The following is a 14,074-nucleotide window of genomic DNA, read 5'->3' on the forward strand; positions in this document are numbered from 1 at the left end:
TCAGTTCCAACGTCGAATAACATCCAGCAGATGCTCTATCAATGGGTAGCAACGAACGCAGCACTGTAACTTTACTTCACGTCCTATTGACGAATCTAATCAATTATTTCAGCGTAGATACGTTTGTCCAGCTTGTCCAACTCGACAAAATAGCGGCCTACCTCATATCAGTGCTTCGGATTGCTAAACGCCTGCGACACTCAAACCTCAATCGTTTCCTCTGCAGCCATCGGTAAAGCCATCCGACGCGAATTGGACCTTATTATTGTTAAAGCAACGCGCTCGAACCCAGATTGGTGTGTTGAATGATGCACCCCATTCATTTCCGTCCTCATCCGGCTCATCGTAGTACGAGAACTTCCACGCCGTGAGACCACCGCCGATGCATCCTCTTGCATGCTTCATCAGTGTATCCTGGCCATAATCATGGCCTGCCCATCCGTGTCCTCGGATCTTATATTCACCCCAAAACACCTTGTACCACCCCTCGCAGTATCCATTCCTCTTTTTAATGGGGGGCCAGGGACGGTTGGTCCGCTTGACGTTTACCTCGTAGGTATATTCGCCCTGTTCGAACTTTCCACCGAACTTCCAGTTCAACGGGTTGTTTGAATCGTTGCCATCGCATGAATGGATGATTTTCTTAAATGCAGAAAGACACGCCGATTCATCGAACGCCGAGGCAAGTTCGTCAAGCTTGATCACAAATTCATGCTCATCTAGCGTGCCTTGATGGTATGTCTTCTTGACGGTCCAGCCATTGGTGTTTGACGGCGCTTTCACCTGCTTTTTACAGAAATCTTGATAATTCGTGTCCATACGGGCGGAGCTAGCATATCCCTTAGACCCTTTCTTTTGCCAGCACGTAAAGATCTCTGCCGGTTCGCAGTATGGATTTTCCTTATCGAGAATCTCACCCCTTAAGGAGATTGCGGTCGCAATGGCAAAGGCCGCCACTGATTGGTGGCCCAACTCGTTAGGATGGAAGTACTTGCCCCATCGATCGGGGATGCCAATGCTGCCACCTATGCCGCCATCTCCTGGACAACCGGGCGGATCAGGGGCACGAGGGTCAAGCTTGTGGAGCACTTCGGCCTGCGGATTTGGCTCCATCCAGAGAGCGGAACGGCGGATATCTTGAGTGCTTGCTTTCAACGCAGCAATTTCGGCCGGACTCAGTTGAAGTTCTCGTTTGCGTTTCAACTCATCATGCCCATTGACCTGGCGAGTGGAAGGCTTGAAGAACTGCAAATCGGGCTGGACTGGATCTGGGTACAGCCCTGACGACTTCTCACCACACATGAGACCACTAACACCCTTCGTCACCCAGGGACTCCAGTCCGACCACCCAATCTTGTATTTGATATTGGACTTAGTTTGGAACTCCTCGACCACCTCTTTCAGAGCCTTATTCGCATTGGCCGCCAACGTGTTGAAGGTGCGCCGACGCTCCTTAGTCAATTCCAACGCATTGCCGAAGGGCAAAAGGGTCCAGTCCTCCTTGGTTTTGTCTGCACAGCTGCTCGTCTCCGCGTCAAAGAATGGCGAGTAGAGGTTAAAAACCACCACACTGTCGTCGTTCATTTTGGAGTTCAATGCATCCAAAAGCGATCGAATGTTGGGTTTTAATATGTTGTCGATGTTATTCTGTGCAATATCCAAGACCTCCTCACACCCTGATTCGCTCTGAAAGCTCATCAGGATGCAAGTCTTAACAATACCGGCCTAACAGAATCAGTACAGCACTGCTACGATGCAGTGTTGAAGCTCACCAGGCAAAGATCGTTCCCACCAGCTGTCATCATCACTAAATCCAAGTTCCCTTTCAAAGCGTTGATCTGGTTGATGATGTTCACCGATCGATCCCCACTGCAGGCCGGATACTGGAAATCTTCAACGTGCGATCCGAGGAAATTATTCACGAGAGCCGGATACCCACGATCATATCGAGAGCAAGCATAGTCATCTTTCCGCTGTCCCCAAAGACGTCCAGCCCCGATAGCGGCTGTATAACTGTCTCCGACTGCGGCCCATCGTTTGACCCACGAGAAATCGGTCACTGTGTTGGATTGCCTCTTAGCATGGACATTGTATGGGAAAGAGCTATTCTTCGTATACGCGGCATCATCCTCATAGATATAAGCAGAAGCAAGGGCTATGCCTTGAAGGAAATATAGAAACAGGCGCATGATGGTCATCATCTGGGGATCATGCCAAAAGAGCGACTGATGAGAAAGAGGTGGATGTTCAAATCGTGGAACGAAGAGAAATGAAGTTGGCGATGTGCCTCTCCGTGAAGAACGTCTGAGAGCATAGGAAACTTGGAGGCGGTCAAACTTCTCACTATCCAAGGTATTTCCCTTCTCATGGCTCAAGCGGGCTCGGAGTTTCGAGGGCCCTTGGAACGTTTGACCCCCGTCCCCGGGTGGGCCGATTGTTTCCCATGCTGCTGGTGAGAATATCAGATATTAATTCATTCCATGCAAAGGTCTTCCGCGTATCGGACGATATCTCGATATGCCGGACACCTTGGGCAGGGGAAGCAATCCATCAAGCTGTTTTTGGGGTACGAGTTGGATATGATGGATGCTACTCTTGTCGGAAAACGTTCCCGTTCCAGAGCCGCAGTAGTTGCACTAACACGGAATTTGATATTGCAATTTACATTCGTACGCTATGAGCAAGTTGCATCGGAGCGGCTATCTGAATCACGAGCTTGATCCGGCATCGTATTACTCAAGAGATAATGAGATGGGTGAATCCTCACGCCACTGACGGGCTGAAGGTCTTCAGCCTTGGAGGGCGCACGTTTTGAGCTGACCCACTTGTTGCAGATCTTCATCCCGCCTACCATAGTAGGTATCGTTTATAGAACAAGCTTGGGTTCAATGTTCTGTACATGTTAGTACCTGCATATAGTGCGAACATGGATGGCATAGGAAGTCCGATCCTGCATGGAGGATCGAGATCCCAGTCCTGTTGGTGCCATGGAAATTCCATTCCGATGCATCGACCCCTATCCAGATTCGAGACTTGGAGTCATCTCAGTGTCCTACAGAAGTCCCCAAACATCCCGGACTGAAAAGAGCTTGGATATTTTCTTACCTGATCTACCGGAAGCCCCTAGCAGGCTACGATGGTTCGTTCCGCTCCTGGGGCCAAAGACATGGCTAATTACACACCCCTACTATTGATGGGTGGTTCCGGCAAAGGGGGAATTGAAGGGTATCATACTCGGTTGCTGTGCTTTTCGGCGAGCATATGTGTCCGGGAAAGTAACATCTCCTTCAGTTGATTCTATCGCTGGCCTCGTCTTCTTGCAACATTCCACAGGAGTGAGTTGCGCTCCATATGAAGCCCAACCCAATCGCCCTCCGAAGTTTGTATCTTTACGTTGTTTAATTTTTCAAAGACTGACATTCACGCAGATTTGGATTGAGCTTGGCCACAATGCAGTCGCAACATTTCTGTCTGATCTTTCTCCTATGCGCCTGGCGATCACTCGCCGGCCATGCATCATGGGAACAGCCAGTCGACAACTCTACCATGCTACATCATGATAAGCGATATTTCACCGTCGGTATTCCTGGACAAGGAACGGCAAACTCTATTGGAGAGAATTCCCAGCCATGGCCCAACGCGAAGATTCGGTATTGCTTTGCGGACGACGAGGCCGAGACCGAATTGAACGATCATGTCATCAGTGGCATGCAGTTATGGTACGAGCATGGCCTGAATGAAAATGTGTTCAAGATGGTAAAAATTGGCCGAACAGAGTGCATGGGAGACCGAGCAAATCACTTGGTGGTCAGTTACAATGGTCAAGGCCACCTTGGATCAAGCGTGGGGAAGATTGTCGCGAACCCCCCCGACCAGCCGGGCCCCTCGATGATGCTGTCGACGTTAGATAGCGTCGGCATGCTGGATGTTCGTGCGAACGTCGCGCATGAGATCGGACATGCTTGGGGTCTACTTCACGAACACCAACGACCCAATCTCTGGAGCGCCTTCAACTATTTCACTGGTTCCTCCCAGTATTACGACGCCTTTCTGTTCACTTGTCAGAATATGCGAGACTATCAAGCCAAACTGGCAGAGCACGGTCAAGGAGTGATGGATAATGCCTGCAAACTTCGTAGCGCCGCAGAGGCTATCGACTTCTCAGCCAAGGAATATCTACCAATCTTGGCACGAGGTGTATTCCGCGAACCAGATTTTATTACCTCCCCTGACGCCGTTGATTGGGACTCTCTCATGCTCTATGCGTCAGGGTGCGGAGGAGCAGGAGTAGCTTCCCCAGGAAATGACCAGCGAGCACCTGTTCTTCAGCGACGTGATGGCACGGCCCTGAGCCCGATTGTTCTCAAAACTCAACCGAGTGTCATGGATGTCGCTGCTCTGTCGGCACTTTATGCCGAGGCGGAAAGAAGTATGTCCGATATGACGCTGCTAATGGATCCGAAACATCCAAAGAACAGCCGGTTCAGGGATCTCTTTAAGTCATCGTCGGGCAGGTGTCTGTGAGAGGTTGAGGAACAAGCCAGCAACTCTCGAGATGACCCAAGCTAGTTGCAAAGAACCGTCGCTTTCGCCAATGCCAGGCGATTATTTTGTTCCTATGTTTGTACTTTGATATCTCAATTTTCCGTAAAATCGGGGTATTTATATTTTATCCAGTTTCCGCAACCTCGGTGTCTGGTGGCTTTGATATACAGCAAGGGTTTCCCGGTCCCATCCATCGGTCCACGCTCGGATGTTGGATCCCTGTATTTCGCGTATCGAAGGATTTCAGTTTCTCTCGGAGCTTCTGGAGTTCTGAACTCCAATCTCCAAGTGAATCGTTGGCCGTTGACCGTATCATCTGATCACTGAGATCCTTCATGAATCCTCCGCGGGACTTAAAATGCGGTCGCCCAAACCCCGCCGGATCAGGGGGTTGTATATATTGTTACATTGCTTGCAACCGCCTGATGCCTAGTTAGCCTACTAGGACAAACTGGCCCCTGAATTAGGATGGGAAGACTTAAGGTGGAGTCCGGTTGAACATCCAGATTTGATATAATCTCAAAAGTTGGTTACCAGGTATATCGGACCACTGGAGCGTGCTAAATCCAATGCGACTAGCCTGCAAGGCCGACAGCCATCAAGGGTGAGGTTGAACCTGCTCGACTATTCCCGATATATTCTTGTTTGCCTCGCGACATGCCTGTTTTCAGAGGGTCGGGTTTGGATCGTGGACTTTCGTCGAATTCCAGTTTTCTATGTCCTTACTGTCTTTCGTTCAGATTGTCTCCATTGTAGTCGTGACAAGAGATCAGCCATAATGCGTCTCCAACTATATTCATTCCTTTGGTGTCTCCTTCTCCAAGTGGCATTAGGACAAGAAGATGACCTCTCTTGTTCCAAGACAAAAGCGTGTGAAATCGGATGTTGTGGTCCCCCGTACGAGATACCTCTCCAACCATTCAGCTGATACTTACTTGAATAGCGATCCAACGACTGGCCTTGGGGTTTGCGGCCTAGGACCAGATTTCTGCGGGACAGGATGTCAGGGCACTTGCGATTACAAAAGCGAATGTGACCCGGGTTGGGGTCTGGACTGGTCAAATGCAACAGACTGCCCATTAAATGTCTGTTGTAGCAAATTCGGTTTCTGCGGTATGAGGATCGAAATTTTAAGGAGATGCAGACACTGATTCTTGGATAGGAACCACGGCCGATTTCTGCAACGGAAAAGTCGTCGTGTCTCCTGAATGCTCAGGTCGCAGCTCAGACCAGAAGACGATCGGATATTATGAAGGATGGAATTTACAGAGAACTTGCGGAAGTACGTCTACGCAGCACATTCAAAGACCGAGAAGGTCTAACTGACACCGATTACAGCAATGGCGCCAGAGGATATCCCCCTTGGCTATTATACCCACATCAACTTTGCATTTGCACTAATCCACCCGACGACCTTCCATATTGCTCCAATGGATGCGGGAACTGCGTCCTTATACACCCGTGTCACAGCGCTCAAGGAGAAGGACCCAACGCTGAAAGTATGGATAGCCATTGGCGGCTGGGCAATGAACGACCCAGGCCCGACCAGGACGACTTTCAGTGACCTTGCGAAATCGGAGTCCGCACAAGATGCCTTCTTCGAGTCACTTATTAAGTTCATGCTGGAGAACGGATTTGACGGCGTGGATATTGACTGGTATGAGAGCATCCCCTCATCATTTTGAGACGTAAATTCTAACTGAATACTAGGGAATATCCAGGTGCTGAAGATCGAGGCGGCATACCGGAGGACTTCGACAACTTTGTAACCTTTATGCGCAACCTGAGGAACAGACTGAATGGAAGCGGTAACGCATTTGGACTGTCTATTACCTTGGTGAGTGGTTCAATTATCCCTACTTTGAAGCACGTATCTGACCATGTCAAGCCTGCGAGTTATTGGTATCTTAAAGGTTTCAATATCATTGAACTTGACCCCATACTCGACTGGTTCAATATCATGACATACGATATCCGTAAGTTAGCTTGACTTGAAATTTTCGACGTTCTCACTAATGCCGCTGGCCTAGATGGTACCTGGGATAGTACGGTGAAGTCGATCGGACCGTACGCATTTGCACACACAAATCTCACCGAGATCAATCAGGGTCTTGAACTTCTATGGCGAAACAACATCAACCCGGAGCGAGTAGTCTTAGGTCTAGGGTTCTATGGAAGAAGCACGTACCCTTGTCAACCCCATGTTAAGAAATTACGCTAATGCTATCACCGATAGGCTTTACAATGAAGGACCCGTCCTGCATGCATGCTGGTTGCGAATTCAGTGACGGCGCAAAAGGGGGCGCATGCACTGGAACACCAGGTGTCCTATCTGCTCATGAAATCGTCCAGATCATCGATGATGGTGCTACGGTCACCTTTGACAAAGAGGCTGCTGCGAAAATCGTCACCTGGGACAGCGACCAATGGGTCAGCTGGGACGATGCTGAAACGCTCGAGTTGAAGCTTAACTACGCTAATCGAAGATGCCTTGGAGGGTGAGTGAAGTTGCGTGGGATATATCAGTGCGATCAGTGTACTAATTCGGGCCATAGGACGATGGTTTGGGCAATTGACTTAGATGACGGAACCTTAATCGATGCGCTGGGAGGGCTCTTGGGAAGGGAGAAGAAGGAGACGTACCCAACCGGCGGATGGAAGTGGCTCTATGCCGATCTTGGGTCGGGCCAGGAGGAATAGTGATTGGGACAAAGTGGTTGGACATGTATACCAGTTCAAACTAGCTTTGAAGACTTCGTAGCTCATCAGTTAACTGTCTATTATTCTGCCCTTGCTTAATCCTATTTTCTCGGACTGTAACGGAATAGCGTACTAGGAAAGTGTGCAAAAGGCCATCTACGGGCAGTGTAATCTCTGCTAGTCCGGAACACTGATCCAATATGAATCACCGGGCCTCTCTGCCTATGCTTTGCGTCGGAAGATTGAGCCAGTTCTGATTTTTGTCACCGTCAGATAGGGGCCAAGAGCCTGCGCTGCTGTTCTCGACAAGCCGTACTACTAACAACCTATCGACATGGATGTTCAGGGCCTAGGCGGAATAACTACTATTCAACAATATCATTTACCACGTTTGAACCATCCCGTATTCCCGCCAATTTACCACACGGTCAGAGGAGCCGAAATCAATAAATCACCTTGTTATATCTGAACCCGGCAGTCAGCACTCCGTGGAGCACTAAAACGGTGAAGCAGAACCGTTAATGCGCCTACCAACCCTGGGTCGTTGGTCTCCGACGGAGTGGAACCAGGAAACTTCACCTTGGCGCCACACCCGATACATCTGAAGTTTTAAATGGAGCTAGAGAATGGATCTCATCCCTGAAGACTGATACGAGAGATTCAACCAGGATTATCGCCAAGATGAAGAGATGAACAGAGCCGCGAGGCTTGAGCCTGATCGTGTGGCGTGAGGGCTGAAGCGATTGAACGGGGATCTCACAGACACCATCGGAAATTCGGAATCCTTCTAGAATGTCCGGCGATTCGCAAGGGACCTATTTCGATACTTATTAGTCAATTACCCCCCGATATGATATTCATACTCCCTGGATAGTTGTAGTGCTTATATACTAGCGCGGTATCTCATATTGCCCTGCATGACACCAGCAACCACTAAGTCCAACAGTGGCTGGGCTAAGGAGAAAGCCATACCCGCAGTTGCAGGTGTTCCTGCATTAGAAATATTCATGGACTCATGGTTACATCGCGAGCGGTGAACGGAACGGTCAACCGTGATAATTTTCCATTCACAAGGCAAGGAATCCGATCCTGTTCGTGAGAGATTGATTCGGAGCTTCGGTCGGCGGGTGTCGGAAGCTGAAGGGAGAACAGAAGAATTTGAGACTCAAATTCAGATGAGAGGAGACTAATGGCATAAGGGAATGCCTTCGACGAGACCAACGGAGAATCAGGGAATACTGGCCGTCATCGGTCAAGCACTTGGGAATGACATCTGGGTCCCAGACGATCGCCACCTGGAGAACTCAACCTCATCGTGACTTCTTTCTTCCTGCTCTAGTATTGTCCTGAGAGGATAACCCCAAAGCACAGTACGATGGCTACATTCGTTTCATTTTTTGTCACTCTTTTATGTCTGAGTATTGTGGAAGCAGGTCATATCTATCATCATCCCCACAGACTTATTCAACGTCAAGAGTCGACTCCAGGAGCACCAACGCAGCCAGGAATCACTCCAAAATGTAACAAGTTCTATACAATTATTTCCGGAGACAGTTGTAATTCAGTCGAGACCACGTTCGAAATCACCCATGAGGACTTTATTGCATGGAACCCGGACGTGTCATCGGACTGCATATCGAACTTCTGGCCCGATTATTCTTACTGCGTTGGTATCGCCACTCCAGACGCGCCAACACTTCCAGGAACCTCTCCGAACTGTAACAAGTATCATACAATTGTTGACGGAGATACTTGTTCTACAGTCGAGGAGGCGTACGGGATCACCCACGAGCAGTTCATCGAATGGAATACCGATGTATCATCCGACTGCGTAACGAACTTTTGGCTCGATAATGCCTACTGCGTTGGTGTCGGGGCTTCCCCTTCAGCCGCCCCCTCTACTTCTATTCCAGTCACTTTTCCAAGCTCGTCTAGCATTCCCATTACGTCCGCGCCCGTCAATTCGACGTACTCGACGCGATACCCGGTTACGTCAATAAATATCTCCTCGACAACGGTGGATGAGACATGGCCTCCAGCGAAGACGCAGGCGGGCCAACCTGCCTCCTGCAACAGGTGGCATTTGGTACTGGCGGCCGATACCTGCGAAACCATTTACAGGATGTATTCTTCTACTCTCAATAAGAAGCAACTGTACGTCATATAAACACCACAAAAAGAGACCTGGAAACACGATGCTGATATCGGAATGGACAGGCTTGAATGGAATCCGGCCCTGAGTGCCGACTGTTCGGGCTTATACTATCAGTGGTGGGTATGCGTTGGGATTCAGGTCCAAACAACACCAGCTCTCTCGTTCCCTCCAGTGACATCGGGGTCTGATGCTCCGCCGGAACCCACTGAATACACGCCAACATTAGTGCCGACAATCGATTCGAGCTTTATTCCGTCTCCTACACAGCCTGGCACCGCGCCTGAATGTGACGGGTGGTATAAAACATCAACAGTCAGTCGACGATTCCAAGTCCATCATGTTCCCTTCACTGACGTCTGTTTCCCTAGAATGATACCTGCTATGACCTCCTGCAGAACTTCGGATACGTTTCGATGGAGCAGTTTGTGCTATGGAACCCTGCAGTGGGGGCCGATTGTACTGCCCTGTTGGCTGACACCTACTATTGCATCGCAGATTTTCCATCTCCTCCTCAACCCCCTACCGTGCCACCGACCCCCTCGCCTGTATCAGGTGGAAACCCCGCTAACTGCACTACGTGGTACCAAATGACTGGGTCCGATACGTGCGATTCGATTGCACTGATGTTCGGGACGTTCTCCAAGGATGAGTTTATGACTTGGAATCCCTTAGTCGGGGGCGACTGCTCCGGTTTGACAGTAGGCTTGGTCAGACTCTAAGCAGACATGACGCATTGCTGACCGAATAGGAATACCTGTGGTATTGCGTTGCCATCCCTGGAACGCCAGCGACTCGCACTGCCCCGCCACCAACTGTAACCACATTGCCACCGGGAACAGAGCCACTGCCTCAACAGACAGGTATCAGTACCGGCTGTACAAAGTATTGGCTCGTGGGAGGGTACGAAAATCCAACTCTTGACCAATGTTTCGCACTGACACACCCCCAGAGACGATGACTGCTACTCCATCATATATGGGAATGAGATCTCCGTTGATGATTTCTATGCCTGGAACCCGGCAATCGGAGCCGGCTGTCAGGGCCTCGAAGAAGGATATTTCGTCTGCGTTGGAACGGATGTCCCTATGACGACAACGCCAGGCGATAGCAGCTCTACCATTATTCCTGACCCGTCGAGTTCCTCTATCCCGCCCGGCACGCCGACGCCAGGCGACGGTAGCTCTACCATTACTGCTACCCCGTCCAGTTCGGCTCTCCTGCCGAGCTCGTCTGGCACGCCGACGACGAGCGATACTCCTGTCACCACGCCTGACCCGTTTCAGACTGACATGATCTCTGGTTGCCGCAGATTCTATCTTGTGCAAAGCGAGGATGGATGCTTCGACATTGCCGCCTCCGCTGGAATCGATTTAGAGTAAGTCAACTCCGCGTTTCGCCAACTCGAGATATCTAACACCCGTGCAGTGACTTTTACAAATGGAACCCAGGTGTAGGAACAGATTGTGGCGGTCTGTGGCTTGATTACTACGTCTGTATTGGCATTGCAGGCCCCGCAACCACTATTAGTAGTGGTCCACCTGTTCCAACTAGTTAGTGGTAACTATAAGTAATCACAGAGGGCATGTAAATCTTACAAAGATGCATGACACTCGCCTTTGAGCATGGTATTTCTGGAAATGTAGAAAATCAATGGGATTCGCCACTAAAGCACGTTGCATACTACCCATAGTTGTTAGCATTCGGTTTCGCGGTTTCGCGCAGGAATTGAAAGAGAAACGCCAATTCCAAAACTGCTTACCGTGGCAGGCGTATCGACATATGCGATCCAGTAGCCAACACCCGGATTAGAATCCACGGAACGCCAAATCTCGAGCGGACTGCCAATCCACGGATTCTTCTCGACCAGTTCTCCACCATCTCCCAAGCAATATTTAAGGGCGAAAAATTCCCGACTACCAATGACGAGCCAGCAGGAAAACGGGCGCAAGGCCGCGTAATGAGCGATAAGTCGATCTACGGGCGCCAGTTCCTGGTCAATGAGGGTTTTCGAGATCGCACTTTTTGGCAGCTCGGGGCTACACGATACCAGTTTGAGTGACTTTAGGTTTGGGAAGGTATCGATGAGGCGATTGGGGAGGTCCACACAATAGCGGTGTCCATCCCAGGGTTTGGCGGCCGTGAAACATTTAAAATAGCAAGTCAGTTCAAGAGATGTGACTCTGACGAGATGGGACTCGGGTAATATGCTTTTAAAGTTGTGGAGAAGCGCCGGAGCGGCGCCCATTTCGAGGTAAAACGTATTCTCCGAGAAGAGAAAAGGAAGGCTCTCGTGATACCTAGGATAGAGTCAGAATACGTCGATAGCTCGGGCCTCAGTTTAGTTGTGGCGCGATCATGCTCGGCCGCTCGAATATGCAATAATACCTACGTCTGTCGACATGCAAGAAGCAATCCTAGAACCCCAAATTTCTCTAGATCTGGGCCCCAATCCTTCCCTAAACACATGTCGTACGCGAAGGGTTCCTGAAAGGGTATTTCTCTTGTCGGCTCATAGCGGGTGTCTCTTAGCACCTCCCATTTCCGGCGACAGATCTGGCCCCGCGGTTCCCAAGTCCCCTGGCGCTTTCCGTGTCCGAGGTAGAGATGGATGACTCTACCTCCGAAAACCTCTTTGTATATCGCATTCCTGATCTCGCTAGGCAGCTTTAGGAAGGATTGGCAGGGAACAGCTTCGTCACCAATGGGCTGTGCGGCTCGCACGGGAACGCGAGAGTCGTAAGATGGTAATACTGGGAATACCATCGAATGACGCCAATACTTTGGTTGAGGTTCTTTCCGAGCCCGGCGCTCTTCCCGCCATCTTCGGAGGTGATCCATGGAGACGATGACTATTGGTGTCAAATATCAAAGGCCAACTCTGAGCAGAAGAAATAACAGTGCGTCTGAAATGAGAGCGCGCAGAGTTGGTGTATCAGGACGCAGTAGCAGCTAACACTGGATGAAAAAATGTAGCTGTGCAAAAAAGCGCAGATTCTAAGGCGGAATTATGTATGCTAGATAAATTCAAGTTACATGAATAAGAGTAAAATGAATAATACAATAGTTGGAGTCTCGTAGCCCTGCGCACGTTTAGGCACGACTGAATGTTGAAGAAAGGGGGGGATGTTGAAAGAGTATGGTAGTTAACTATTAGAGGAGATTCTGGTCACCTAATGTAGTTATATCGCAGGCTTATCTCAGTTGGGACTCAGGCGGCAATGGTACCCCCTGGCCATATGGCGTTCCGCTGCGGCGTGCCGCCATCTCCGCCACTAACCACCATGAAGTTCTTCATCATGCCCACGCTTAAATGCTCTTCGCGAAAGAACATTGAATACACATTTGGTTTCGGAGCGGAGGTTGAAAGTCCCGGGAGCTCCGAGTACAACTTATTCATATGTACGTAGTTACTTGGAGAGACAAGAATGTCCACAGGAATGCCTGATGAACAGAGATATGCAGCCTCACACCACTGCCCAGTCTCAATACCAGTGAACTTGCCGTAATGCAAAACCAGGCCTGTGAGAGGCGGAGCAATTGCACCTGTCTTGGATGGATAGAGCAGAGCATTCTCCAGCATACACGACAGTGTATGGCTTTCCCGCTGCCCTGACTTCCGCAAATAAACGTCGACCACAGGGCGTTGATATTTGCGTACACCAGGTTCTCCTCACGATCGTTGGTATGGTCCTCGTCGTTTTCACCTCCATATGTCGCGGATCTGATACCAAGCAATGCGTATTGGGGCAGTATTTGCTCGGTAGAATCATCTGTGGAGGGTACATCACGAGTCGGTCGCTTGATTATCGCATGAACATCAGAGGAGAATAACGGTGTCGTTCTTATCTCTTCGAAACGCGCTTGGTCACGGCTGTCAGTGTCGATAACGCTATTCTGAGGGACTAGCATAAGATGACTCTGGACCTCAGCGTCCAAGGCTAACTGCGCCATGATGTCGAATATGTGCGAGCTTCCGTCCACTCTCGGGTTATTGGTCAACTTAATTGGAGATTCAGCGAGGTAAGGCCTGGGAAAGATGAACAACGTGTTGAGATGTCTCAAAAACCCGGCGAAGAAGGAGATGATATAGGACAGGGTCTTCTTTCAATATACAAGTTTGTACAGATATGAATGAAAATGGGTATTGTGGAAGAGCTAGGAAATGTCTAGCTCCAAACAAACAAGACATATAAAAACCCAAACAAGATATGCTTTGGCTAATCACATCTGTTTTTACTAGTAGAGATTGTCCTGGAATCATCATGTTGATGCCAGAGAACATCAAATAGAGTACGGGATATACTAGGCCGCGTTTCTGCCAGGATGCCCCAAAGATTGCGACCTAAGGGCCCTGGAACCGTGGAGAAAAAATAAAATAAACAGGTAACTATCTGGTTCTTACTCTTTAGCTACAAAATTCTTGGTACAAGCTTGCAACTCTGCCACAACTTATGATTCGGATTAGCGAGCGTTCAGCGTTTTCTTCAGTAATGGCTTGTACTTCCTCACATTGCTGGCGCCTCAAAGATTGATACTCTAAAGAGAAAGTGCGGGGAGAAGTAACTAAGTTAACTTAACTTACAGAACTAACTAAGTTAGCGTAAATTTCGGAAAGAAGCAATTTATGTGCATAATTTAAATTCTATCAGTCATCCGAAGAAATATATATAAATT

At 49.3% G+C, this 14,074-nt stretch overlaps 6 protein-coding genes across 6 annotated transcripts; 3 read left to right on the forward strand and 3 right to left on the reverse strand.

The window, feature by feature from the left end:
- Nucleotides 1-32: 32 nt before the first annotated feature.
- P152DRAFT_507152 (SGNH hydrolase) lies at nucleotides 33-2,368 on the reverse strand (the record flags this gene model as incomplete). Its single annotated transcript, XM_033682518.1, has 3 exons — nucleotides 33-1,725; nucleotides 1,773-2,129; nucleotides 2,345-2,368. 3 exons carry the CDS (start codon nucleotides 2,366-2,368, stop codon nucleotides 208-210), a joined length of 1,899 nt encoding a protein of 632 aa, XP_033534425.1. The 3' UTR covers nucleotides 33-207.
- A 930-nt stretch (nucleotides 2,369-3,298) lies between these two features.
- Nucleotides 3,299-4,613, forward strand: P152DRAFT_326307 (uncharacterized protein). Its single transcript, XM_033675243.1, has 2 exons — nucleotides 3,299-3,379; nucleotides 3,429-4,613. The coding sequence occupies exon 2, from the start codon at nucleotides 3,451-3,453 to the stop codon at nucleotides 4,522-4,524; it is 1,074 nt and encodes a 357-aa protein (XP_033534426.1). The 5' UTR covers nucleotides 3,299-3,379; nucleotides 3,429-3,450; the 3' UTR covers nucleotides 4,525-4,613.
- A 710-nt stretch (nucleotides 4,614-5,323) lies between these two features.
- P152DRAFT_434971 (glycoside hydrolase) lies at nucleotides 5,324-7,320 on the forward strand (the record flags this gene model as incomplete). Its single annotated transcript, XM_033677510.1, has 9 exons — nucleotides 5,324-5,442; nucleotides 5,489-5,658; nucleotides 5,708-5,827; nucleotides 5,884-6,202; nucleotides 6,256-6,382; nucleotides 6,434-6,521; nucleotides 6,576-6,737; nucleotides 6,782-7,043; nucleotides 7,101-7,320. The coding sequence occupies 9 exons, from the start codon at nucleotides 5,324-5,326 to the stop codon at nucleotides 7,243-7,245; spliced, it is 1,512 nt and encodes a 503-aa protein (XP_033534427.1). The 3' UTR covers nucleotides 7,246-7,320.
- Nucleotides 7,321-8,620: 1,300 nt separating this feature from the next.
- On the forward strand, nucleotides 8,621-10,779 carry P152DRAFT_395832 (uncharacterized protein; the record flags this gene model as incomplete). The annotated part of the gene is made up of 5 exons (XM_033676323.1): nucleotides 8,621-9,399; nucleotides 9,463-9,712; nucleotides 9,769-10,098; nucleotides 10,149-10,300; nucleotides 10,350-10,779. 5 exons carry the CDS (start codon nucleotides 8,621-8,623, stop codon nucleotides 10,777-10,779), a joined length of 1,941 nt encoding a protein of 646 aa, XP_033534428.1.
- Nucleotides 10,780-10,851: 72 nt separating this feature from the next.
- Nucleotides 10,852-12,558, reverse strand: P152DRAFT_326344 (uncharacterized protein). Its single transcript, XM_033675244.1, has 5 exons — nucleotides 11,790-12,558; nucleotides 11,448-11,697; nucleotides 11,160-11,374; nucleotides 10,996-11,080; nucleotides 10,852-10,938 (listed from the first exon to the last, which is right to left on the reverse strand). The coding sequence occupies exons 1-5, from the start codon at nucleotides 12,236-12,238 to the stop codon at nucleotides 10,924-10,926; spliced, it is 1,014 nt and encodes a 337-aa protein (XP_033534429.1). The 5' UTR covers nucleotides 12,239-12,558; the 3' UTR covers nucleotides 10,852-10,923.
- Nucleotides 12,559-12,608: 50 nt separating this feature from the next.
- Nucleotides 12,609-13,532, reverse strand: P152DRAFT_513838 (uncharacterized protein; the record flags this gene model as incomplete). The annotated part of the gene is made up of 2 exons (XM_033682824.1): nucleotides 12,983-13,532; nucleotides 12,609-12,947 (listed from the first exon to the last, which is right to left on the reverse strand). The coding sequence occupies exons 1-2, from the start codon at nucleotides 13,349-13,351 to the stop codon at nucleotides 12,609-12,611; spliced, it is 708 nt and encodes a 235-aa protein (XP_033534430.1). The 5' UTR covers nucleotides 13,352-13,532.
- Nucleotides 13,533-14,074: the final 542 nt, after the last annotated feature.

This window comes from Eremomyces bilateralis (genome assembly GCF_010015585.1).
Source record: "Eremomyces bilateralis CBS 781.70 unplaced genomic scaffold P152scaffold_8, whole genome shotgun sequence".
Lineage (NCBI taxonomy): Eukaryota > Fungi > Ascomycota > Dothideomycetes > Eremomycetales > Eremomycetaceae > Eremomyces > Eremomyces bilateralis.

Bases quoted from the DNA above. Each gene is read 5' to 3' on its own strand.
- P152DRAFT_326307 (XM_033675243.1), top strand. From the start codon at position 3,451: ATGCAGTCGCAACATTTCTGTCTGATCTTTCTCCTATGCGCCTGGCGA.
- P152DRAFT_326344 (XM_033675244.1), bottom strand. From the start codon at position 12,238: ATGGATCACCTCCGAAGATGGCGGGAAGAGCGCCGGGCTCGGAAAGAA. The intron at 11,698-11,789 runs GTAGGTATTATT...ACTCTATCCTAG, and splicing joins CTTCTTGCATGTCGACAGAC to GTATCACGAGAGCCTTCCTT. The intron at 11,081-11,159 runs GTAAGCAGTTTT...AACTATGGGTAG, and splicing joins ATGTCGATACGCCTGCCACG to TATGCAACGTGCTTTAGTGG.